The sequence below is a fragment of the Salvelinus fontinalis genome, chromosome 19 (genome assembly GCF_029448725.1).
Source record: "Salvelinus fontinalis isolate EN_2023a chromosome 19, ASM2944872v1, whole genome shotgun sequence".
Taxonomy (NCBI): Eukaryota; Metazoa; Chordata; class Actinopteri; order Salmoniformes; family Salmonidae; genus Salvelinus; species Salvelinus fontinalis.
In genome coordinates this window covers 32,025,216-32,050,181 of record NC_074683.1, presented here as the reverse complement: position 1 = coordinate 32,050,181, position 24,966 = coordinate 32,025,216, and the positions used below count along the sequence as shown (strand labels likewise).

The 24,966-nt window shown below is 43.6% G+C and overlaps 1 protein-coding gene and 1 non-coding gene across 3 annotated transcripts in view; one reads left to right on the top strand and one right to left on the bottom strand.

The window, feature by feature from the left end:
• The window catches only part of LOC129816621 (raftlin-2-like), a 41,257-nt gene continuing 16,291 nt past the window's right edge, over window positions 1-24,966 (top strand). The window contains exons 1-2 of one of the 2 annotated variants that reach the window (XM_055871332.1): window positions 1-650; window positions 20,732-20,912. In XM_055871332.1, coding sequence (XP_055727307.1) covers window positions 512-650; window positions 20,732-20,912 — 320 coding nt within the window. In that variant the 5' untranslated portion in view covers window positions 1-511. Of the gene's footprint in view, window positions 651-18,707; window positions 19,430-20,731; window positions 20,913-24,966 lie in introns of those variants that run through there. The other variant, XM_055871333.1, reaches the window with a different exon arrangement.
• On the bottom strand, window positions 17,106-17,181 carry trnaa-ugc (transfer RNA alanine (anticodon UGC)). The gene has a single exon. It is a non-coding gene; the product is annotated as a tRNA-Ala (tRNA).

Here is a 24,966-nt window from a genome sequence, read left to right as displayed (position 1 = left end):
CGTCTTCGGTCCTCCCATGTTTTGCCCCTCCTGCGAGCAGCCACGCTGTGGCTTTCCTGAATCACTCACACATTTATTATTCGGCTTAACTAAAATCACTCTCGTTTTTTAAAGTGGATGATACGAAAAATATAATTTGATAGGCGGAAAGAAAACTAAAAGGGGATTTGTTGCCATTAAGTCGACGTTAGCAACAAAGTACCCGCTCGCGCGCAGTGGTGGAGGAGTTCTCAATTATTGTAACTTTTTCTGTTTTTTTTCTCCCAAAGAACGAGAGCTGCACGCTTTTAGGCGCACGGTGCGTTGAAAAATAACTATTTATAGAAAAATATAAAACTGCATATTTTTTATTTTATTGTGCGTTCTTTGGTTGCCTATGACAGTGATTATCCGGGGCAACCCACCCGGGATGGAGCAATCCGGTGAACTTTATAGCAATAGCAATGCTCTGTTTGTAGTCTAACCGTCTTCGTGCCCGGTTAGTGTGAGCTGGATATCCCGCCACGGCACTATGGGCTGCGGGTTGAGGAAACTGGAAGAGCCAGAGGACAGTAGCCCCGGGAAGATATACTCCACTCTGAAGAGACCGCAAGTGGAGACCATAACAGACACCGTTTACGAGTATGTGCTACTGGACTTCAGTTTGGAAGGTATGCGTTAGGATATCATCTCACATTCATTGATAAAACAAAACGGACTACTCTGGATTTATTCTAAACAATGTTTATTTAGCTATTGACTCTGCTACACTAACTGAATGCAAGAAAACAAAGAAAAACATGAATTACTATTTTCTTATGAAATAACCTGGGCTACTTCAAAGTCTTGCCCCCATTTTTACAATGTATGGCTTTTGGTTTTCAAACATTGTCTTACAAATGGAAGATCTGTTCTTCAAATACAAGCGTCTTTCTTTGGTCCGATTCCTGTTCCTTGGCTACTCTGTTCTCTTAGCAACCGCTGTCATTTTATTATCCAGAGAAATAGGTCAGGATTTTTTTTGCGTGCGTGCGCGCATCCATGTGGGATGAACGATACAGTACCTACTACTGCAGACACCTGCCACCACATTAGAATATGATTTATGATCATCTGGAACTGCCACAACAGCCTTCGTCAGACAGAATATTGTTTTGTGTGTAATCCCGACATGACTAGTTTTGGAAACGCAGGTTGGCTGATGTTGTGCCCATGGTGGCCTAATTGGAAGGGAAATTATGATTAACTATAGCCATGTTAACAGTGGCTGGGGTCCTTTTGAATTGAGTGTTGGTTTATAAAGTGTCTGGTAGAATGAAACAATGGTGTTGAGATCAAATAATGGTCATCAATGCCATCCTAATACAGGGTTGAGTCTTTTTGCTCTAGCTCTACACATCTAATTCAAATCATCTAAGCTTGATGATGAGTTGGTCAGCTGTGTAGAGCTAGGACACAAACCCAAAACGTTCACCCCAGGACCCAGTTTGGGAAACCCTGCTTTAATACAAATGACATATTGGTCTCTGTAGACTGGGACTCCCTGGGGAGCCACCACTCTCTTGCTCACTGTGGTACCTCTGTGTCATCATGGATATGAGCTTTAGATGTGATTAGATAGGTCTGCATGGGTTATTGGGTTTGGGCTGACACAGTAAAGAGTGGCATGGCGCTCAGCCCAGGGGTGAGGATTAAAGCCCACTAGTTGATAGAGTTCCAACAGTCACTCTTATTCTACGGCACAGACCATTTAGTATCTGGACATAGCCTGAATTCATTTGAGTATATTCTCAACAAGCGTATGTGTGTGTGTGTTTGTTTGTTTAAAACTGCCTTTTTTGGGAGATCAGTAGAAAGTCATGGGTTTCCTCCAGACCAGCCAAATATTACCAAGGCCAGTTAAACTGGATTTAGGAGTCTCCGTCTGTGTAGGCTGGTTGTGACTTCCATACCAACCGAAACCTGGTAAAGAAGAAAACATGGCCTCATATACCTTATTGAAATACCGTACTACTTATTTTAAATATCAAGTGATATGTCTAGTACTACTATGTACCTAATAAGACTGTGGTACAGGTTGTCAAGTTCAACCCTAAATACCGTGAGTATGTTATTGAAATTAGGAGCAGTGACTGGAGACAGAGAGAAGCTGTATAATAGATGTCCTGTAGGTCTTTGTTGGAGCATACATAACCCTGAACGTGACTGAGCTCCATTCCCGAGTGCAGAGCACCTGGCCTGCAGATGTCTCCGAGGCAAAGCAAAAAGCACATCACAAGAATACCTCTCTCTCTCTGCTATGTCAGAGTGCCTCGTCTCTGGCTCTAGGCCTGTGTAGAATAGATAGACATCCACACACTGTTGAATAACAGGAACACTCCAAAAAGTGTCTGGAAATGCAACAAAAATATGTTTTTAATGTGATGCTCATTGGTCAAGAATAAAAAGGACTGCTGTGCCTACTGCTTTTCATGCCTTTATGCATTGCGTGTCTGGCTGTGTCAGAGTTATCTTTATTCTATGTGGAGGATCTTAGCCACATTTGATGCTTGCTGTTGATATTGTATTTTTCCCAAGCCAAGTGACTCCCATGACCTCCAGTACCAGGCCAAGTGACTCCCATGACCTCCAGTACCAGGCCAAGTGACTCCCATGACCTCCAGTACCAGGCCAAGTGACTCCCATGACCTCCAGTACCAGGCCAAGTGACTCCCATGACCTCCAGTACCAGGCCAAGTGACTCCCATGACCTCCAGTACCAGGCCAAGTGACTCCCATGACCTCCAGTACCAGGCCAAGTGTCTCCCATGACCTCCAGTACCAGGCCAAGTGTCTCCCATGACCTCCAGTACCAGGCCAAGTGACTCCCATGACCTCCAGTACCAGGCCAAGTGTCTCCCACGACCTCCAGTTCCAGGCCAAGTGTCTCCCACGACCTCCAGTACCAGGCCCAGTGTCTCCCACGACCTCCAGTACCAGGCCCAGTGTCTCCCACGACCTCCAGTACCAGGCCAAGTGACTCCCATGACCTCCAGTACCAGGCCAAGTGACTCCCATGACCTCCAGTACCAGGCCAAGTGACTCCCATGACCTCCAGTACCAGGACATTCCACTAGATAGATAGCTAGACAGGCTGACTGATTACCATGCTCTCTGCTGCAGAGCCTCTGAGAAAGATGTTTCAGTGTGAGGCAGAGCTAAACAGATTATTAAGGATTAGAACTAATGTCCTTAATCACCCACCTATGATCTGTTTCATTGTTGTTCTGGGCTTTAGGCCAAACCAGTGGGCTTTAGCTTTAGTATTAACATTAACACTCGACCTGCCTGATGATTGGGGATTAGTTAGAACCCATAACACGTTCCCTCTCCTCTCCCTCGGTTCTCCTTGAAATAAAGAAACATTTCTGACACACACACAATTGCAAGTAAACAACATCACAGTCAAGCATGCATGCAAACGCACAAAAAAACTCAATCAGATGGCCAATTTGCTGACATAAAAACACGCTCATCACATTCCAACAGACTGAACAAATATCATATATTTACAGACATTCACACACAAAACACACTCTCACTCAAAACGCACACAAACACCTTAGACTGAGATAACAGATAATAAGACCCTGGCAAGTCCAGATCACAGTGAAATCTCTAGATGAGTGAGTGGCCAGGGAAGCAGAGAAAGGGAAGCTTTTGGTGCCGACAGAGATGGTCGCTTCGCGTTCTTAGGAAACTATGCAGTATTTTGTTTTTTTATGTATTATTTCTTACATTGTTAGCCCAGAAAATCTTAAGTCTTATTACATATTGCCGGGATTAACTATTGGATATAAGAGCAACGTCAACTTACCAACATTACAACCGGGAATACAACTTTCCCGAAGCGGATCCTCTGTTCGGACCACCACCCAGGACAATGGGATCGGATCCCAGTAGGCGACCCAAAACAACAACGCCACAGAAGGGGCAGACGAAGCGGTCTTCTGGTCAGGCTCCCTAGACGGGCACATTGCTCACCGCTCCCGAGTATACTACTCGCCAATGTCCAGTCTCTTGAAACAAAGGTAGACGAAATTCGAGCAAGGGTTGCCTTCCAGAGAGACATCAGAGATTGTAACATTCTCTGTTTCACGGAAACATGGCTCACTCAGGATATGTTATCAGAGTCGGTACAGCCACCCGGTTTCTTCACGCAGCGTGCTGACAGAAACAGACATCTCTCTGGTAAGAAGTAGAAGTATGCCTTATGATTAATGAGTCATGGTGTGATCATAACAACATACAGGATCTCAAGTCCTTTTGTTCACCTGACCTAGAATTCCTTACAATCAAATGCCGACCACATTATCTACCAAGAGAATTCTCTTCGATTATAATCACAGTCGTGTATATCCCCCCAAGCAGACACCTCGACGGCCCTGAAAGAACTTCATTGGACTCTATTTAAACTGGAAACCATATATCCCGAAGCTGCATTTATTGTAGCTGGAGATTTTAACAAAGCTAATCTGAACATGGCTCCCTAAATTTTATCAGCATATCGAATGAACGACCTGGGCTGGCAGCATTCTGGATTATTGCTACTCTAACTTCCGCGACTCATACAAAGCCCTCCCTCGCCCTCCTTTCGGCAAATCTGACCACGACTCCATTTTGTTGCTCCCAGCCTATAGACATAAATTAAAACAGGAAACGCCTGTGCTCAGGTCTGTTCAACGCTGGTCCGAACAATCGGATTCCACGCTTCAAGATTGCTCCGATCACGTGGACTGGGATATGTTCCGGATAGCCTCACACAACAACATTGATGTATACGCTGATTCGGTGAGTGAGTTTATTAGCAGGTGATGTTGTACACACGGTGACTATTAAAACCTTCCCCAACCAGAAACCGTGGATTGATGGCAGCATTCACGCAAAACTGAAAGCGCGAACCACTGCTTTTAATCATGGCAAGGTGACCGGAAACATGACCGGATACAAACAATGTAGCTATTCCCTCCACAAGGCAATCAAACAAGCTAAGCGTCAGTGTAGAGACAAAGTAGAGTCACAATTCAACAGCTCAGACAGGAGATGTATGTGGCAGGGTCTACAGTCAATCACGGATTACAAAAAGAAAACCAGCTCCGTCGCGCACCCCGACATCTTGCTCCCAGACAAATTAAACAACTTCTTTGCTCGCTTTGAGGACAATACAGGGCCACTGACACAGCCCGCAACCAAAACCTGCAGGCTCTCCTTCACTGCGGCCAATGTGAGTAAAACATTGAAACGTGTTAACCCTCGCAGGGCTGCCGGCCCAGACGGCATCCCTAGCCGCGTCCTCAGAGCATGCTCAGACCTATTCAATTAATCCTTATCCCAGTCTGCTGTTCCCACATGCTTCAAGAGGGCCACCATTGTTCCTGTTCCCAAGAAAGCTAACTGAGCTAATTGACTATCGCCCCGTAGCACTCACTTCCGTCATCATTAAGTGCTTTGAGAGACTAGTCAAGGATCATATCACCTCCACCCTACCTGACACCCTAGACCCATTCCAATTTGCTTACTCCCCCAATAGGTCCACAGACGACGCAATCACACTGCACACTGCCCTAACCCATCTAGACAAGAGGAATGCCTATGTAAGAATGCTGTTCATCGATTACAACTCAGCATTTAACACCATAGTACCCCCCCAAACTTGTCATTAAGCTCGAGACCCTGGGTCTCGACCCCGCCCTGTGCAACTGTGTTCTGGACTTTCTGACGGGCCACCCCCAGGTGGTGAGGGTAAGAAACAACATCTCCACCTCGCTGATCCTCAACACTGTGGCCCCACAAGGGTGCGTTCTCAGCCCTCTCCTCTACTCCCTGTTCACCCATGACTGCGTGGCCATGCACGCCTCCAACTCAATCATCAAGTTTGCAGACGACACAACAGTGGTAGGCAAGATTACCAACAACGACGAGACGGCCTACAGGGAGGAGGTGAGGGCCCTCGGAGTGTGGTGTCAGAAAAATAACCTCACACTCAATGTCAACAAAACAAAGGAGATTATCGTGGACTTCAGGAAACAGTAGAGGGAGCACCCCCTATCCACATCAAAGGGACAGCAGTGGAGAAGGTGGAAAGTTTTAAGTTCCTCGGTGTACACATCATGGACAAACTGAAATGGTCCACCCACACAGGCAGCGTGGTGAAGAAGGCGCAACAGCGCCTCTTCAACCTGAGGAGGCTGAAGAAATTTGGCTTGTCACCAAAAACACTCACAAACCTTTACAGATGCACAATCGAGAGCATCCTGTCGGGCTGTATCACTGCCTGGTACGGCAACTGCTCCGCCCACAACCGTAAGGCTCTCCAGAGGGTAGTGAGGTCAGCACAACGCATTACCGAGGGCAAACTACCTGCCCTCCAGCACACCTACACCACCTGATGTCACAGGAAGGCCAAAAAGATCATCAAGGACAACAACCACCCGAGCCACTGCCTGTTCACCCCGCTACCATCCAGAAGGTGAGGTCAGAACAGGTGCATCAACGCAGGGACCGAGAGACTGAAAAACAGCTTCTATCTCAAGGACATCAGACAAACAGCCATCACTAACATTGAGTGGCTGCTGCCAACATACTGACTCAATCTCTAGCCACTTTAATAATAAAAAAATGGATGTAATAAATGTATCACTAGTCACTTTAAACAATGCCACTTTATATAATGTTAACACCCTACATTACTCATCTCATATGTACAGTTGAAGTCAGAAGTTTACATTCACTTAGGTTGGAGTCATTAAAACTCATTTTTCAACCACTCCACAAATTTCCCGTTGACAAACTATAGTTTTGGCAAGTCGGTTAGGACATCTTCTTTGTGCATGACACAAGTAATTTTTCCAACAATTGTTTACAGACAGATTATTTCACTTATAATTCACTGTATCACAATTCCAGTGGGTCAGAAGTTTACATACGTTAAGTTTACTGTGCCTTTAAACAGCTTGGAAAATTCCAGAAAATTATGTCATGGCTTTAGAAGCTTCTGATAGACTAATTGACATCATTTGAGTCAATTGGAGGTGTACCTGTGGATGTATTTCAAGGCCTCCCTTCCAACGCAGTGCTTCTTTGCTTGACATCAAGGGAAAATCAAAAGAAATCAGCCAAGACTTCAGAAAAAATATTGTAGACCTCCACAAGTCTGTTTCATCCTTAGGTCCAATTTCCAAATGCCTGGAGGTACCACGTTAATCTGTACAAACAATAGTATGCAAGTATAAATACCATGAGACCACGCAGCCGTCATACTGCTCAGGAAGGAGACACGTTCTGTCTCCTAGAGAGGAACGTACTTTGGTGCAAAAAGTGCAACTCAATCCCAGAACAACAGCAAAGGACCGTGTGAAGATGCTGAAGGAAACAGGTACAAAAGTATCTATATCCACAGTAAAACGAGTCCTATATCGACATAACCTGAAAGGCCACTCAGCAAGAAAGAAGCCACTGCTCCAAAACCGCCATTAAAAAAAGCCAGACTACGGTTTGCAACTGCACATGATCATACTTTTGGAGAAATGTCCTCTATTCTTATGAACAAAAAAGAACTGTTTGGCCATAATGACCATCATTATGTTTGGAGGAAAAAGAGGGAGGCTTGCAAGCCGAAGAACACCATCCCAACCGTAAAACACAGCCGTAAAACACAACACAGTGGCAGCATCATGTTGTGGGGGTGCTTTGCTGCAGGAGGGACTGGTGCACTTCACAAAATAGATGGCTTCATGAGGTAGGAAAATGATATGGATATATTGAAGCAACATCTCAAGACATCAGTCAGGAAGTTCAAGCTTGGTCGCAAATGGGTATTCCAAATGGACAATGACCCCAAGCAAACTTCCAAAGTTGTGGCAAAATAGCTTAAGGACAACAAAGTCAAGGTATTGGAGTGGCCATCACAAAGCCCTGACCTCAATCCTATAGAAAATTTGTGGGCAGAACTGAAAAAGTGTGTGGTAGCAAGGAGGCCTACAAACCTGACTCAGTTACACCAGCTCTGTCAGGAGGAATGGGCCAAAATTCACCCAACTTATTGTGCGACGCTTGTGGAAGACTACCTGAAACGTTTGACACAAGTTAAACAATTTTAAAGACAATGCTACCAAATACTAATTGTGTGTACTTCTGACCCACTGGGAATGTGATGAAAGAAATAAAAGCTGAAATAAATAATTCTCTCTACTATTATTCTGACATTTCACATTCTTAAAATAAAGTGGTGATCCTAACTGACCGGGAAGACAGGGAATTTTTACTAGGATTAAATGTCAGGAATTGTGAAAAACTGAGTTTAAATGTAGTTGGCTAAGGTGTATGTGAACTTCCGACTTCAACTGTATATACTGTACTCTATACCATCTACTGCATCTTGCCTATGCCGCACGGCCATCGCTCATCCATGTATTTATATGTACATATTCTTTTTCATTCCTTTACACTTGTGTGTGTGTATAAGGTAGTTGTTGTGAAATTGTTAGATTACTTGTTAGATATTACTGCACGGTCAGAACTAGAAGCACAAGGATTTCGCTACATTCCCATTAACATCTGCTAACCATGTGTATGTGACCAATAAAATTTGATTTGATTTTAGAGTGGGCCGTGTCTGTCATCTCACTGTGTATGATGGGTCCCACCTGAGCTCTAGAGCAAGGAGAGTGACACACTTCGACCAATAGCTCCCTAGTGGAGCTCAACGCCGGGCTATTCATCCACACACAGGTCCATCTCTCTGGCCTGGGCTCCCCTCCCATTCCCTGCACACCCCTACCCACCAGCCCAGTAGCAGCCCAGCCCAGTGCCCCCCCCCCCCCCCCCCCCCCCAGTAGCAGCTCAGCCCCACCAGTCCCAGCCCACTCCAGTAGCAGCCCAGCCCAGTTGCACCCCAGTAGCTTAGCCTCCTTTTTAAAGCTCCATTACTCCTGCCTGTGGCGGAAGCTGAGGCCTGGGGCAGCACATCAAAGTGGCTCACAAGCTGATTAGTTCAGCCCCGCAGTCAGTGTGGATGGAAGGAGGGAGGGATGGGGGAGAGCTGGAGCACTCCGCTAGACCCAGGACAGAGGCTGGACAGCAGCCCGTGAATAGAGGGGCAGAGTGGGCATCACGCTGCTGATCCACTGGGGCTCTACTGGGCTGAGAGGGCGATGAAGTAATACAGGGGAGGGGATGGAAAGGAGCTAGATGGATGGATGGATAAATGCACAGGGAGGGATTTATAGATGAAGGTGTTTAGTCAGATGTATTCATTAAATATTGTAGTTTGATGGGATTGAAGGATACATGAAAGGATTTGAGAATGAGTTTTATATTAAAATAGTATGACTAAAGTAGTCTGTCCGAGGTTGGTTACCTCTGACTGCTGAACCTGTATTTCCGTGTAAAAGGACTCATGAGCATCAACATGTGAAGTTCATAGGAGAGTAAATCCATTTGAATTCGATCAAAAACAGGGTTGTCAAACAATTTTATAATTTCTAGAAAAAAATATTTGAATAGAAATGGATATTTCTTTACCTTTTTTAAAATCAAATATCTAAAAACGCGTAAACTCATATTTTTTCATATTTGCATATATTGTAGCTTAGACCCTATTTTCACAATCTTTTGTTTTTGTGCTCGCTATCAGCTGAGATACATGCTCTTGAATACAGGGTGGGTGTCATTTCAATCAGAGCAATATAATTTATAGAATGGACCTATCCTTCAGAACACTGCAATTTAGTTGTTACACCATTGATGTTTAAATTGAATTTACATTTTTACTAACACAAAGATGGCTGCCACCGTCGAATGTAAACTTAAATGAACAGGGTCTATTCTATTATCTATATTTCTATGATTTCAATCGGTTTCCTAGGGAGAATTGACTGCATATTTGGTCAGAGATGTCATCTTTTTATTTTCTTGCACCTTATTTGTAGAACATCTTCAAAATGTTCTTAAATGTGATGTTCTGGTGCCTCTAGGTCCATTCAGAAAGCTGATTAAGGACCTTATTACTGATGAATGTGATGTTCTGGTGCCTCTAGGTCCATTCAGAAAGCTGATTAAGGACCTTATTACTGATGAATGTGATGTTCTGGTGCCTCTAGGTCCGTTCAGAAAGCTGATTAAGGACCTTATTACTGATGAATGTGATGTTCTGGTGCCTCTAGGTCCATTCAGAAAGCTGATTAAGAACCTTATTACTGATGAAAGTGATGTTCTGGTGCCTCTAGGTCCATTCAGAAAGCTGATTAAGAACCTTATTACTGATGAATGTGTTTGTTTTGTATGACTGCGTTTTTCTTTCTGCTTCCATTTTGTATTATGATGTATTTCTGTAATTCAGGGTTCATATGTAAAAGAGACCATGGTCTCAGTATGACTCCCTGATAAAATGTAAATAAAATTGGTGTGAAAATTACCATACGAGTTGGCAAGACGGTACAAATAGATCTAGGATTACCAATAACCTATGGGCAATTCCACTTTCACCGAATTACGCTTTGACTCAGTTTTTTCACTTTAAAATGTATGCCAAACAAAAAACATTGATTTCAAGGTTTGCACAAGGGCTACTTTTAACAATTTCCACAATCTTTTTTTTTATATGTACTGCGCAGATGCCAACTTTGATAATGTAATTACGGTGTTCTCGCTCAGGTTTTTATGCAAGATTCAAAGATGTCTGCAGAAAGAATGGGGTGTCAGCTATGACATGGTGATTGAACTAGAGTAAGTCAAGTGGATTTACACCCGGTAACGGGATTAAATCATGGGTTCCTAATCTGTACTACACAGAAATGAATAATTATAATAATCATTCACCTCATGTTTCACAAGTTTGGACATCACAGTGCAGTACAATACAACAGAGTAGGGTACAGTATACTGTACTGTACTCAGTACTGTGCTCTACTCACTGTACTGTGCTATCCAAACATACATCTATGATAGGTTCAGATTTGGTCCAGTCCGGTCTGTCTGCGGATGTTAACATCAAGGCCAGGGTGGACTGACCAAATGTCAATGTCTATGGCTGTCCGGTGTCTGTCAGTGCTCAGTGGGTGAGGATGCTGGCTACAGTAAATGCAAAGAGAGGGGGCTCATGGGTAGGTGTCAGAAAGAGCTGGCTGAGTTGAGGAAGAGAAAGCTGGGCCTCCCGGGTGGTGCAGCAGTCTAAGACACTGCATTTTTCCCAAAAATATGTGGCTTGATGTGGTTGTCGTGTGTTTTTACAGGTAGGATGAGTTACACAAATTATTTAGCTTCAGTCGGCTGGAATGTGACGGTGGCAAAGTTGGTTTGACTTCGGATAGGCTCTCTTTGGGGCTAGTTAGAGACCATCAATAAATTATACAATCTAAATGGGACTTATCATGTTGCACACCTTTTAGTTCGCATTAAATGCTTTCAATATTTGTATATGAATTTCTACAATTTATAGTTGGAGGGTTTTAAATCATTGAAATTTGGAGCTATTAGAATTGTAACATTGTCACATGTACATTGTGTAATTTACCAATGGTCCCTAACGAGTTCCATAGGGATATCCAAAGTCAACCCAAATTTACCACGGCTATTACGATTGGATCGCATGCAGCTGCACTCCGAATTGATGATTACTTGTGTGCTGCCAGCTGTGGGCAGGATTGAAACACACCAAACCTTAATTTACTTTGTGATGTAGTCACGACTACAAGTCTCACTAAATAAAGTTTTAGACGAGACTGACTTTATGACCAAAATTATTCTATTTACACTTTGTAGTCAATTTTGACAGTAGAATGACTCCTATCGAGGCCACAGAGGCTGTTTTCTAAACAATACGTTTTTTAGGGGCAGTTGCGCTTTAAATTTGGAAGAGACTACAAGGTCAGTGGTGCCAGACGAATTGGCTGGCGTTGTGATATGGTTCAACACAAAGTGAAGAATCAATTCTGCTCAGCTCAATTGAGTTTCCAGTGAACTCGAGGGACCCTGATTGGCAGAACAGTGTACTGTTTAGCTAAGGTAATGATCTGCTAGCAGAGATGGATACATTAGTAGGTTAAGTGCCTTGATAATCACAGTAAGATGATACTTTCATCTTTGCTATGAGATCGACGGTATCACACTCGCTCTCCGCCTTCATGTTAATCTCCTGGAGTCCTGTAGTACAGTGGCCTCAAAATATTCACACCTTTTGATCCCCCCCCCCCCCCCCCCCCCACACACACACACACATTTTGTTGTAACCAGCCTGAATTTAAAATTGATTCAATGTAGTTTCTTTTGTCACTGACCTACACACAATATCCCATAATGTCAAAGTGTAATTATGAAGGGTAAAATTAAAAGAAAACTGATTGAATATCGCTTTTGAGTATGGTGAAGTTATTTATTACACTTTGGATGGTGTACCAATGCACAGGGACAATTTAAACCACTGTTTCTCTCGAACAAAAAGCCTGCAGAGATAATATTTTGATTAAAAGCATCATTTCTCTGATTCTTCTCAGTTATGATGCCAGAGTCAGACAGAACTTGCTTAAGCAAGGAAGAAGAGGAATTTGTACGCTTCAGGGATAGTCAGAGAAAGAGATTAAAAAGTAACTTGATTTACCTTTGTTACAGATACAGGCATCCTTCCTAACTCAGTTGCCGGAGAAGAAGGAAACCGCTCAGGGATTTCACCATGAGGCCAATGGTGACTTTAAAACAGTTAGAGTTTATTGGCTGTGATAAGAAAAAACTGAGGATGGATCAACAACATTGTAGTTACTCCACAATACTAACCTAATTGACAGAGTGAAAATAAGGTGACAAATATATTCCAAAATATGCATCCTGTTTGCAACTATGCACTAAAGTAATAATACTGCAAAAGATTTGGCAAAGCAATTCACTTTTTGTCCTGAATACAAAGTGTTATGTTTGGGACAAATCCAATACGACACATTGAGTACCACTCTCCGTATTTTCAAGCATGGTGGTGGCTGCATCATATGGAAGTCCAGAGAGGACATATGAAATCCCTTGTTAAGTCGATCAGAACTTATTTATCTCATGATCACGACATAATAAAAGTTGTTTTGTCGAGATCACAAGAAACTCTATAAATAGGAGTGGAGACATTGATGATAGATTGACAGTGTGGCTGAGGCGGCAGAGCCCACGGTGGATCAGCACATATGTTTTTATTGATTGCTACACTAAGGGATGGTACATTTTAATGCTAACATCATGCTTTAATTTGTGTTTGGAGCTCATTATCAGTGTATAAATTAGAATGATAGCAAGCTAAATGTCCCTTGTGCTAAGTGCTCTTGGGGCATCTAAGCCCTCGTGGGGTATTTACAGTGGCTTGAGAAAGTATTCACCCCACTTGCCATTTTTCCTAATTTTTGTTTCCTTACAACTTGGAATTAAAATAGATTTTTGGGGGGTTTGTATCATTTGATTTACACAACATGCCTACCACTTTGAAGATGCAAAATATTTTTTATTGTGAAACAAACAAGAAATAAGACAAAAACAGAGAACTTGAGTGTGCATAACTATTCACCCACCCAAAGTCAATACTTTGTAGAGCCACCTTTTGCAGCAATTACAGCTGCAAGTCTCTTGGGGTATGTTTCTATAAGCTTGGCACATCTAGCCACTGGGATTTTTGCCCATTCTTCAAGGCAAAACTGCTCCAGCTCCTTCAAGTTGGACTGGCGTACAACAATCTTTAAGTCCTACCACAGATTCTCAATTGGATTGAGGTCTGGGCTTTGACTAGGCCATTCCAAGACATTTAAATGTTTCCCCTTAAACCACGAGTGTTGCTTTAGCAATATACTTAGGGTCATTGTCCTGCTGGAAAGTGAACCTCCAAGGTTTCCCCTCAAGAATTTCCTTGTATTTAGCGCCATCCATCATTCATTCAACTCTGACCAGTTTCCCAGTCCCTGCCGATGGAAAAACATCCACACAGCATGATGCAGCCACCACCATCCTTCACTGTGGGGATGGTGTTCTCGGGGTGATGCGAGGTGTTGGGTTTGCGCCAGACATAGCGTTTTCCTTGATGGCCAAAAAGCTACATTTTAGTCTCACCAGAGTACCTTCTTCCATATGTTTGGGGAGTCTCCCACATGGCTTTTGGCGAACAGCAAATGTGTTTGCTTATTTTTTTTCTTTAAGCAATGGCTTTTTTCTGGACACTCTTTCGTAAAGCCCAGCTCTGTGGAGTGTACGGCTTAAAGTGGTCCTATGGACAGATACTCCAATCTCCTCTGTGGAGCTTTGCAGTTCCTTCAGGGTTATCTTTGGTCTCTTTGTTGCCTCTCTGATTTAATGCCCTCCTTGCTGGGTCTGTGAGTTTTGGTGGACGGCCCTCTCTTGGCAGGTTTGTTGTGGTGCCATATTCTTTCCATTTTTTTAATAATGAATTTAATGGTGCTCTGTGGGATGTTCAAAGTTTCTGATCTTTTTTATAACTCAACCCTGATCTGTACGTCTCCACAACTTTCTCCCTGACCTGTTTGGAGATCTCTTTGGTCTTCGTGGTGCCGCTTGCTTGGTGATGCCCCTTGCTTAGTGTGTTGCAGACTCAGGGGCCTTTCAAAACAGGTGTGTGTATAAATACTGAGATCATGTGGCACTTAGATTGCACACAGGTGTACTTTATTTAACTAATTATGTGACTTCTGAAGGTAATTGGTTGCACCAGATCTTATTTATGGGCTTCATAGCAAAGGGGGTGAATACATATGCACCACTTTTCAGTTTTACATTTTTTTTAATTTTTTGAAAAGTTCTTTTTTTCATTTCACTTCACCAATTTGGAATATTTTGTGTTTGTCCATGACATGAAATCCAAATAAAAATAAATTTAAATTACAGGTTGTAATGCAACAAAATAGGAAAAACACCAAGGGGGATGAATACTTTTGCAAGGCACTGTCAGCCCTGAACGATGCCTAACAGGCAGCCCTGTCTCCCAGGCTGTATTTCCATATGGAAAAAGTCAAGGGGTGTGAATACTTTGAGGGCACTGTATATTTGGAATCAATCGAGCATCACTTTCTCTGTGCAATTTTTAAGTAAAAAATAGCTATTAGGTAAACAATAGATAAAGGGGGAAAAAAGATACAAAGACAGTAAAATTACAGTGAAAATAACAGTAGCGAGGCTATATACAGGTGGTACCGGTTAGTTGGGCTAATTGAGGTAATATGTAGATAGAGGTATAGTTAAAGTGACTATGCATAGATGATAAACAGAAAGTATCAGCAGCGTAAAAGAGTGCTTGGCGGGGGTTGCCTTATGGTCCTAGACTTGGTGCTCCAGTACCGCTTGCAATGCGATAGCAGAAAGAACAGTCTATGACTAGGGTGGCTGGAGTCTTTGACAATTTTTAGGGCCTTCCTCTGACACCGCCTGGTGTAGAGGTCCTGAATGGCAGGCAGCTTAGCCCCAGTGATGTACTGGGCCGTACACACTACCCTCTGTAGTGCCTTGCGGTCGGAGGCCGAGCAGTTTCCGTACCAGGCAGTGATATAACCAGTCAGGATGCTCTTGATGTTGCAGCTGTTGAACCTTTTGAGGATCTGAGGACCCATGCCTAATCTTTTCAGTCTCCTGAGGGGGAATAGGTTTTGTCGTGCCTGCTTCACGACTGTCATGGTGTGCTTGGACCATGTTAGTATGTTGGTGATGTGGGCACCAAGGAACTTGAAGCTCTCAACCTGTTCTACTACAGCCCTGTTGATGAGAATGGGGGCGCGCTCGGTCATCCTTTTCCTGTCGTCCACAATCATCTCCTTTTGTCTTGCTCGCATTGAGGGATAGGTTGTTATTCTGGCACTACCCGGCCAGGTCTCTGACCTCCTCCCTATAGGCTGTCTCGTCGGTGATCAGGCCTACCACTGTTGTCGTCTGAAAACTTAATGATGGTGTTGGAGTCATGCCTGGCCATGCAGTTGTGAGTGAACATGGAGTACAGGAGGACTGAGCACGCACCCCTGGGGAGCTCCAGTGTTGAGGATCAGCGTGGCAGATGTGTTGCTACCTAGCCTCACCACCTGGGGGCCGGAAGTCCAGTATCCAGTTGCAGAGGGAGGTGTTTAGTCCCAGGGTCCTTAGCTTAGTGATGAGCTTTGAGGGCACTATGGTGTTGAACACTGAGCTGTAGTCAATGAATATCATTCTCATGTAGGTGTTCCTTTTGTCCAGGTGGGAAAGGGCAGTGTGGAGTGCAATAGAGAGTGCATCATCTGTGGATCTGTTTGAGCGGTATGCAAATTGGAGTGGGTCTAGGGTTTCTGGGATAATGGTGTTAATGTGAGCCATTACCAGCCTTTCAAAACACTTCACGGCTACGGACGTGAGTGCTACAGGTCTGTAGTCATTTAGGCAGGTTACCTCAGTGTTCTTGGGCACAGGGACTTTTGTGGTCTGCTTGAAACATGTTGGTATTACAGACTCAATCAGGGACATGTTGAAAATGTCAGTGAGACACTTGCCAGTTGGTGTGTCCGTTTATCCTCATTCCTTCTCTTCTCACTCTCTTTTCTACTTTTGCCAGCTTTCTTCTCCCTCTTTCTCACTTTGACACAAGCTCTCCCTTTCACAGACAAGCTTTCTGGCTCATAAAATCTTTCTGTAAACCCCCCTTTTTTTGCACCACACTTGGTTTGTCAGTCTCCTTCCCCCTCTCATTTCCCCCTATTTTCTTGTCTCCTTCTTTCCTCAGTCACCCCCTCTTCCCCCCTCCCGTGCTCCCCCTCTTCTCTCCACGCTTTTTCTCACACACATGGGGAGAACAGAGGGCTCAGTGTGTGACAGGGGTGAGCTGTGGGGACGGGTGCGGGTGTGAGGGGGCTTTAAGAAGGGAGATGGAGAGCGACAAAAGCGCCCCGGCCAGAGAGACATACGTGTGTGTGTGACACTGGAGACTGGATGAATAGCCTGGCATTGAGCTCCTCTAGGGAGCTATTGGTCGAAGTGTGTCACTCTCCTTGCTCTAGAGCTCAGGTGGGACCCATTTACATTTACATTTAAGTCATTTAGCAGACGCTCTTATCCAGAGCGACTTACAAGTACATACATTCATACTTTTTTTGTATTGGCCCCCCGTGGGAATCGAACCCACAACCCTGGCGTTGCAAGCGCCATGCTCTACCAACTGAGCCACACGGGGCCACACACACGGTGGGATGACAGAGACACTGCCAGGTCAAAAGCTTCCCTTTCACTGCTTCCCTGGCCACCCACTCGTCTAGAGATTTCACTGTGATCTGGACTTGCCAGGATCTTTCTGTTTTAACCGTGGCCAAATTCAGCCAGGCCCTGCAAAATTCACATGGAGAAATGTCAGTAACAAGCTCTTTTCTCAGTCTGAGGTGTTTGTGTGGGAGTGTGTGAGTGAGTGTTTTGTGTGTGAATTTTGTGTGTTTGTTCAGTCTGTTGGAATGTGAGCGTGTTTTTATGTCCAAGAATGGATCGTCTGATTTGGTGAGGTGTTTTTGTGTGCTTGCATGCATGTTTGACTGTGATTGTGTTTAACGTGTGTGTGTGTGTGTGTTTAACGTGTGTGTGTGTGCGTGTGTGTGTGTGTGTGTGTGGCACAGCACCAGCCCCTGTGAACAGCCCCTCTTTGTGGACACAGGAAGTATAGTGATGGTGGTGCTATAGCTCTCCAGAGACTCCACTAGATTACACCTCACATATTACCAACTTATTTTATTTCATCATATTACCAGTGGGTCAGAAGTTTACATACTAATTGAGTGTATTTGGTAGCATTGCCTTAAACAATTTAAACTTGGGTCAAACGTTTCAGGTAGTCTTCCACAAGCTTCGCACAATAAGTTGGGTGAATTTTGGCCCATTCCTCCTGAAAGCTGGTGTAAATGAGTCAGGTTTTCAGGCCTCCTTGCTCGCACACGCTTTTTCAGTTCTGCCCACAAATGTTCTATGGGATTGAGGTCAGGGCTTTGTGATGGCCACTCCAATACCTTGACTTTGTTGTCCTTAAGCCACTTTGCTACAACTTTAGAAGTATGCTTGGGTTCATTGTCCATTTGGAAGACCCATTTGCGACCAAGCTTGAACTTCCTGACTGATGTTTTGAGATGTTGCTTCAATATAGCCACATAATTTTCCCTCCTCCATGATGCCATCTATTTTGTGAAGTGCACCAGTCCCTCCTGCAGCAAAGCACCCCCACAACATGATGCTGCCACCTCCGTGCTTCATGGTTGGGATGGTGTTCTTCGGCTTGCAAGCATCCACCTTTTTCCTCCAAACATAACGATGGTCATTATGGCCAAACAGTTCTATTTTTGTTTCATCAGGCCAGGGGACATTTCTCCAAAAAGTACAATCTTTGTCCCCAGGTGCAGTTGCAAACCGTAGTCTGGCTTTTTTTATGGCGGTTTTGGAGCAGTGGCTTCTTCCTTGCTGAGAGGCCTTTCATGTTATGTCGATTATAGGACTCGTTTTACTATGGATTTAGATACTTTTGTAACTGTTTCCTCCAGCATCTTCACAAGGTTCTTTGCTGTTGTTCTGGGATTGATTTGCACTTTTCGCACCAAAGTACGTTCATCTCTAGGAGACAGAACACATCTCCTTCCCGAGCGGTATGACGGCTGCGTGGTCCCATGGTGTTTATACTTGCGTACTATTGTTTGTACAGATGAACGTGGGACTTTCAGGCATTTGGAAATTGCTTCCAAGGATGAACCAAACTTGTGGAGGTCTACAATTTTTTTTTTTGAGGTCTTGGCTGATTTCTTTTGATTTTCCCATGATGTCAAGTAAAGAGGCACTGAGTTTGAATGTAGACCTTGAAATACATCCACAGGTACACCTCCAATTGTCTCAAATGATGTCAATTAGGCTAATTGACATAATTTGAGGCTATCAGAAGCTTCTAAATCCATGACATCTCTTCTGGAATTTTCCAAGCTGTTTAAAGGCATGGTCAACTTAGTGTATGTAAACTTCTGACCCATTGGAGTTGTGATTAAGTGAAATAATCTGTCTGCAAACAATTGTTGGAAAAATTACTTGTGTCATGCACAAAGTAGATGTCCTAACCGACTTGCCAAAACTATAGTTTGTTAACAAGAAATTTGTGGAGTGGTTAAACAACAAGTTTTAATGACTCCAACCTAAGTGTATTTAAACTTCCGACTTGAACGGTAAGTGAAGGACCACCACATTGAACACACTACCACAGCTGGAGCAGGAGCTGGTAAGATACAGTATTTATAGCACAGTGTGTGTGTGGTGGTTCCGTGGTGGTGGGGCTTGCCCTGGGTTAGAGTTGTTTGGGTTAGCGGTTGAAGTGAATGCACTGGAGGAACAGATGTCTCTGTCTGATCAGCATAGCAAGAGGAAGAGCTGGGAATGTGTCTTGTTTTGGAACCATAAACTGAGAAAGGTTGGTGAAGTGTTTTGTTGTAGAAGTGTGAAACTAACCACATTTCCATCCAACCATTTCATGCGGATTAATTACCGGGCTAAAAAAGTCCCGACCTGGCTCATAGAAACGTGACATTTCTAGATGCCGACAGAATTTCTAAATGCCGACAATTTGTTTGTAAGACATGGTGGGATCTTTTTGTGTTTGTAAAATCAAGAAATGGCGGTGGAAATGCCTTTATGCGCAAATATTTATATAACCATCTTATCGAAGTAAACTTGGGAGTCACGCGATGGTATGTTGTGTGGTCCTCGCACTATGACTCAGGACAGCATGCAGTTTATTAGGCTACAGATTAAATTAATTATGATGAATTTCACAGGGTAATGAATGTGCTTGATACTACTTTCCAATAAATATCAAGGGTCTTATTCTGGTGACATGATGATTGTTGCTTGGCTGCCGTTTGACAAATACAAATAATATCGCTGTTATCCATAATAAGATCATAATGTAGGTAGCCTACCCGCAATGTATCTGCGAGCTGTTGGCTAGAGCGCATGTGCACATTTTCTTTATAACGCAACATTTTTTTTGATGAAAGTATTAGAAGGGTTGAAAATACTATGGAAACCGAAATAACTTGTATTTTTCACTCGGTACATGGGAATTTTATGGCAAAAGTTATTTTTATGTGCACTATGTCATCACGCACAGGCTTTTATTTGCAAAAAGTCATTTTTCTGGAAATTCATCTCTGGTGGGAAAATGCTAATATTTTATGCAGATTTGAGAATATTTGCATAAAAATCTTTTGCAAATTGGATGGAAACATAGCTGCTGGCAGCATGATTTCAGTCGCTCTGCATAAGTGTCTGTCTGATACAGTGAACTTCTATCCATTAACATCTATATGCTTATTGGACAGTCCAGAGTCTCCAGACTGGTCTCCTCTGGGAGTGACTAGGGAACGCAGTAGGTCTGCTAAAGAGATTATTAAACAGACAGACGGACATAGGAGAAGATCTGATTGGTGGTAAGGTCATTTCGGAACTGGGACTCCTGGGGTTAATCTTCAGACAGAGGAAGAAGGATGTCATGCTGCTAACCTCTACTCCTCATTCCTCTAGTTTCTGTTGCTTGTCATTTTATTGACTCTCTTATTGACCTCTTTCCTCCTCCTCTGTTTCTCTTTCTCTGTTCCGCTTTCTCTTTCCTCCTCCTACTCTGTTCCTCCTTTTCTCTTTCCTCTTTCTTCTTTACTCCTCTCCTTGCCACTTGTCATCCTTTCTGTTCATCTCTTTCCTCTCCCCTCTCCAGGTAGTCGCCCCACTGTGCAGTATATGTCCTCTCTGTGTGAGCTGCCACAGGCCCTGCAGCCTTACTACATCCAGGGCTATGTCCTCACCACCCTGCATCCCATCATCCTCTCTGTTGGACGCACACGCTCCCTGCCCTTCAGCCTGCTCTACCGAGCCATCCTCACCCGCCCACGACCCAGGTACCAGACACATACACAGGCAAGGGCTGCCTTTCCAGGTAGATATGGCCCCAGTTCTAGAATCAGTTTGAACCGTTAGGGAGGTAAACACACACTGACCTGAAATCTGAGTCGAGGCCTAAGCCGTCACAACAACCCCTAAAGGTATCCTCTTCCCAGACGAAACAGTTCAGAAGAGTTGGTGCATATATTATGGAAACATTTTGTGACATATTTTTGTTTGTTTTGGACTTTGAGGGTTTTTTCAGCTGTTCGGGCACACACATTTTTTTTCTGGAGACAAGCTGAAGATCGGAGCTGAAGTCTACGCCCCTTCGTCTGTGATTGGTCAACAGTAGGGATTCTGTTGTCAATAAGTGATAAACGACTCGTTTTCATGCAAATTATTTCATTGAGAAATACTGCACCAAACATCTTAGTTAGATGTCAAATTAAGTGACTAAGATCTTGGCAAAAGCACAAAAATGTATGACAGATTTCTTGAGTTATCTCCTATTTAATTCGGACTATTTTGAGGAAGTGTATACTGGTTACGGTGTCTCTAAATGGACAAACGGTACTATTGCTGCTTTTTTCTCGTTTTTCAAGCGAAGATCTTTTGTTCTGTTCAGCTCGACGAGTTGGGCTAGGTGCCAGCTGAACTGAAGCATGCTGACGCCTTTACCCCCCACCCAACCCATAATGTATCTGAATTCAGTATTGAAACATGCCACCCAGCCTTAACCCAACCAACCTGGGAAATAAACTCAGCAAAAAAAGAAATGTCCCTTTTTCAGGACCCTGTATTTCAAAGATCATTCGTAAAAATCCAAATAACTTCACAGATATTCATTGTAAAGGGTTTATACACTGTTTCTCATGCTTGTTCAATGAACCATAAACAATTAATGAACATGCACCTGTTGAACGGTCGTTGAGACACTAACAGCTTACAGACGGTAGGCAATTAAGGTCACAGTTATGAAAACTTGGGACACTAAAGAGGCCTTTCTATTGACTCTGAAAATCACAAAGAAAGATGCCCAGGGCCCCTGCTCATCTGCGTGAACATGCCTTAGGCATGCTGCAAGGAGGCATGAGGACTGCAGATGTGGCCAGGACAAAAAATTGCAATGTCTGTACTGTGAGACGCCTAAGACAGCGCTACAGGAAGACAGGACGGACAGCTGATCATCCTCTCAGTGGCAGACCACGGGTAACAACACTTGCACAGGATCGGTACATCCGAACATCACACCTGCGGGACAGGTACAGGATGGCAACAACTGCCAGAGTTACACCAGGAACGCACAATCCTTCCATCAGTGCTCAGACTGTCCGCAATAGGCTGAGAGAGCTGGACCAAGGGCTTGTAGGCCTGTTGTCTGGTGAGGACCTGCCTTACATCACCGGCAACATTGTTGCCTACGGGCACAAACCCACCGTCGCTGGACCAGACAGGACTGGCAAAAAGTGCTCTTCACTGACGAGTCGCGGTTTTGTCTCACCAGGGGTGATGGTCGGATTCGCGTTTATCGCCGAAGGAATGAGCGTTACACCGAGGCCTTTACACTGGAGCGGGATTGATTTGGAGGTGGAGGGTCCGTCATGGTCTGGGGCGGTGTGCCACAGCATCATCGGACTGAGCTTGTTGTCATTGCAGGCAATCTCAACGCTGTGCGATACAGGGAAGACATCCTCCTCCCTCATGTGGTACCCTTCCTGCAGGCTCATCCTGACATGATCCTCCAGCATCACAATGCCACCAGCCACACTGCTCGTTCTATGCGTGATTTCCTGCCAGACAAGAATGTCAGTGTTCTGCCATGGCCAGCGAAGAGCCCAGATATCAATCGCATTGAGCACGTCTGGGACCTGTTGGATCGGAGGGTGAGGGCTAGGGCCATTCCCCCCAGAAATGTCCAGGAACTTGCAGGTACCTTGATGGAAGAGTGGGGTAACATCTCACAGCAAGAACTGGCAAATCTGGTGCAGTCCATGAGGAGGAGATGTACTGCAGTACTTAATGCAGCTGGTGGCTTCACCAGATACTGACTGTTACTTTTGATTTTGACCCCCCCCTTTGTTCAGGGACACATTATTCAATTTCTGTTAATCACATGTCTGTTGAACTTGTTCAGTTTGTCTCAGTTGTTGAATCTTGTTATGTTCATACAAATATTTACACATGTTAAGTTTGCTGAAAATAAACGCAGTTGACAGTGAGAGGACGTTTCATGTTTTTCTGAGTTTAGGTGAATGATAGATGTAGCTCCATATTTAATGCAGTGTCAGTGGGAGGTCAGAATTCTGTTTAATAACTTCTTATGGCTGCATCCCGCTACCGGGATCGATATGACAACAGCCAGAGAAAGTGCAGGGCGCCAAATTCAAACAACAGAAATCTCATAATTAAAATTCCTCAAACATACATGTGTCATATCATTTTAAAGGTATTCTTGTTGTTAATCCCACCAAAGTGTCCGATTTCAAACATGCTTTTCAGCGAAAGCACTACAAACGATTATGTTAGGTCACCACAAAACCACAATAAGCACAGCCATTTTTCCAGCGAAAGATAGCAGTCAGAAAAAGCAGAAATGGAGATAAAATTAATCTCTAACCTTTGATTATCTTCATCAGATGACACTCATAGGACTTCATGTTACACAATACATGCATGTTTTGTTTGATAAAGTTCATATCTATAACAAAAATTCTGAGTTAACATTGGCGCGTTACATTCACTAGTTCCAAAAACATCAAGTGATGTTGCATAGCCACATCGTTTCAACAGAAATACTCATTATAAATGTAGATGATAATACAAGTTATACACATAGAATTATAGATATACCTTTCCTTAATGCAACCGTTGTCAGATTTCAAAAAAACTTTACGGAAAAAGCAAATCATGCTATAATCTGAGACGGAGCTCAGAACAATAGCCAAATTAGCCGCCATGTTGGACTCAACAGAAACCAGAAAATACATGATAAATGTTTCCTTACCTTTGAACTTCATCAGAATGCAGTATTAGGAATCCCAGGTCCACAATAAATGCTTGATTTGTTCGATAATGTCCGTTATTTATGTCCAATTAGCTACTTTGGTTAGCGCCTTTGGTAAACAATTCCAAAGTCACAAAGCGCCTCCACTATAACGTGACGAAATGTCCAAAGGTTCCGTAACAGTCAGTAGAAACATGTCAAACGATGTACTGAATCAATCTTTAGAATGTTGTTAACATACATCTTGAATAACGTTCCAACCGGAGAATTATATTGACTTCAGAAGAGCGGTGGAACGGACGTCCTCCTCATGTGAAGGCGCATGGTGAATGCGTGATCAGCTCCTGGCAGTGATTACTCATTCCTGTCTCCTTCGGCCCCCTTTCACATTAGAGTCATCAAAGTTCTATTGACTGTTGACATCTAGTGGAAGCCGTAGGAAGTGAAAACTCATCCATATCTCGCTGTAATTTCATTGAGAGCTGGGTTGAAAATCTGCCACCTCAGAAAAAAAATTCAAACAGGAAGTGGAACTTCTCAGGTTTTTGCCTGCCATATGAGTTCTGTTATACTCACAGACATAATTCAAACAGTTTTAGAAACTTCAGTGTTTTCTATCCAATACTAATAATAATATGCATATATTAGCAACTGGGACTGAGGAGCAGGCCGTTTAATATGGGCACCTCTGTGCACCTTTCATCCAAGCTACTCAATACTGCCCCTGCAGCCATAAGATGTTCCGGAGGAGGGGGCAGAGGACAGTCTTGGAGAGGATGTTTTGGGGGTCTCTCAGCTGCAGGGGTTGCCATTGGGTAGAAATTTACCCTGACAACATCTCTCTCAATAGGGTTGCAGAACCTCACACATGGTGCCTCCTGTGTTGTCATACCTGTAATATTGTTATATTTTAATAATATGATTAAATTGTTAATTAAAGGCTATTTTATTTGAATATAAATATATTGCAGTGTATATACACTACCTGTGTAGTATGATTGTCCTTTTTATGTAATGCTTCGAAAGTAGGCGTTGTCTCATTTAATGATTTATACGTTTTGTGC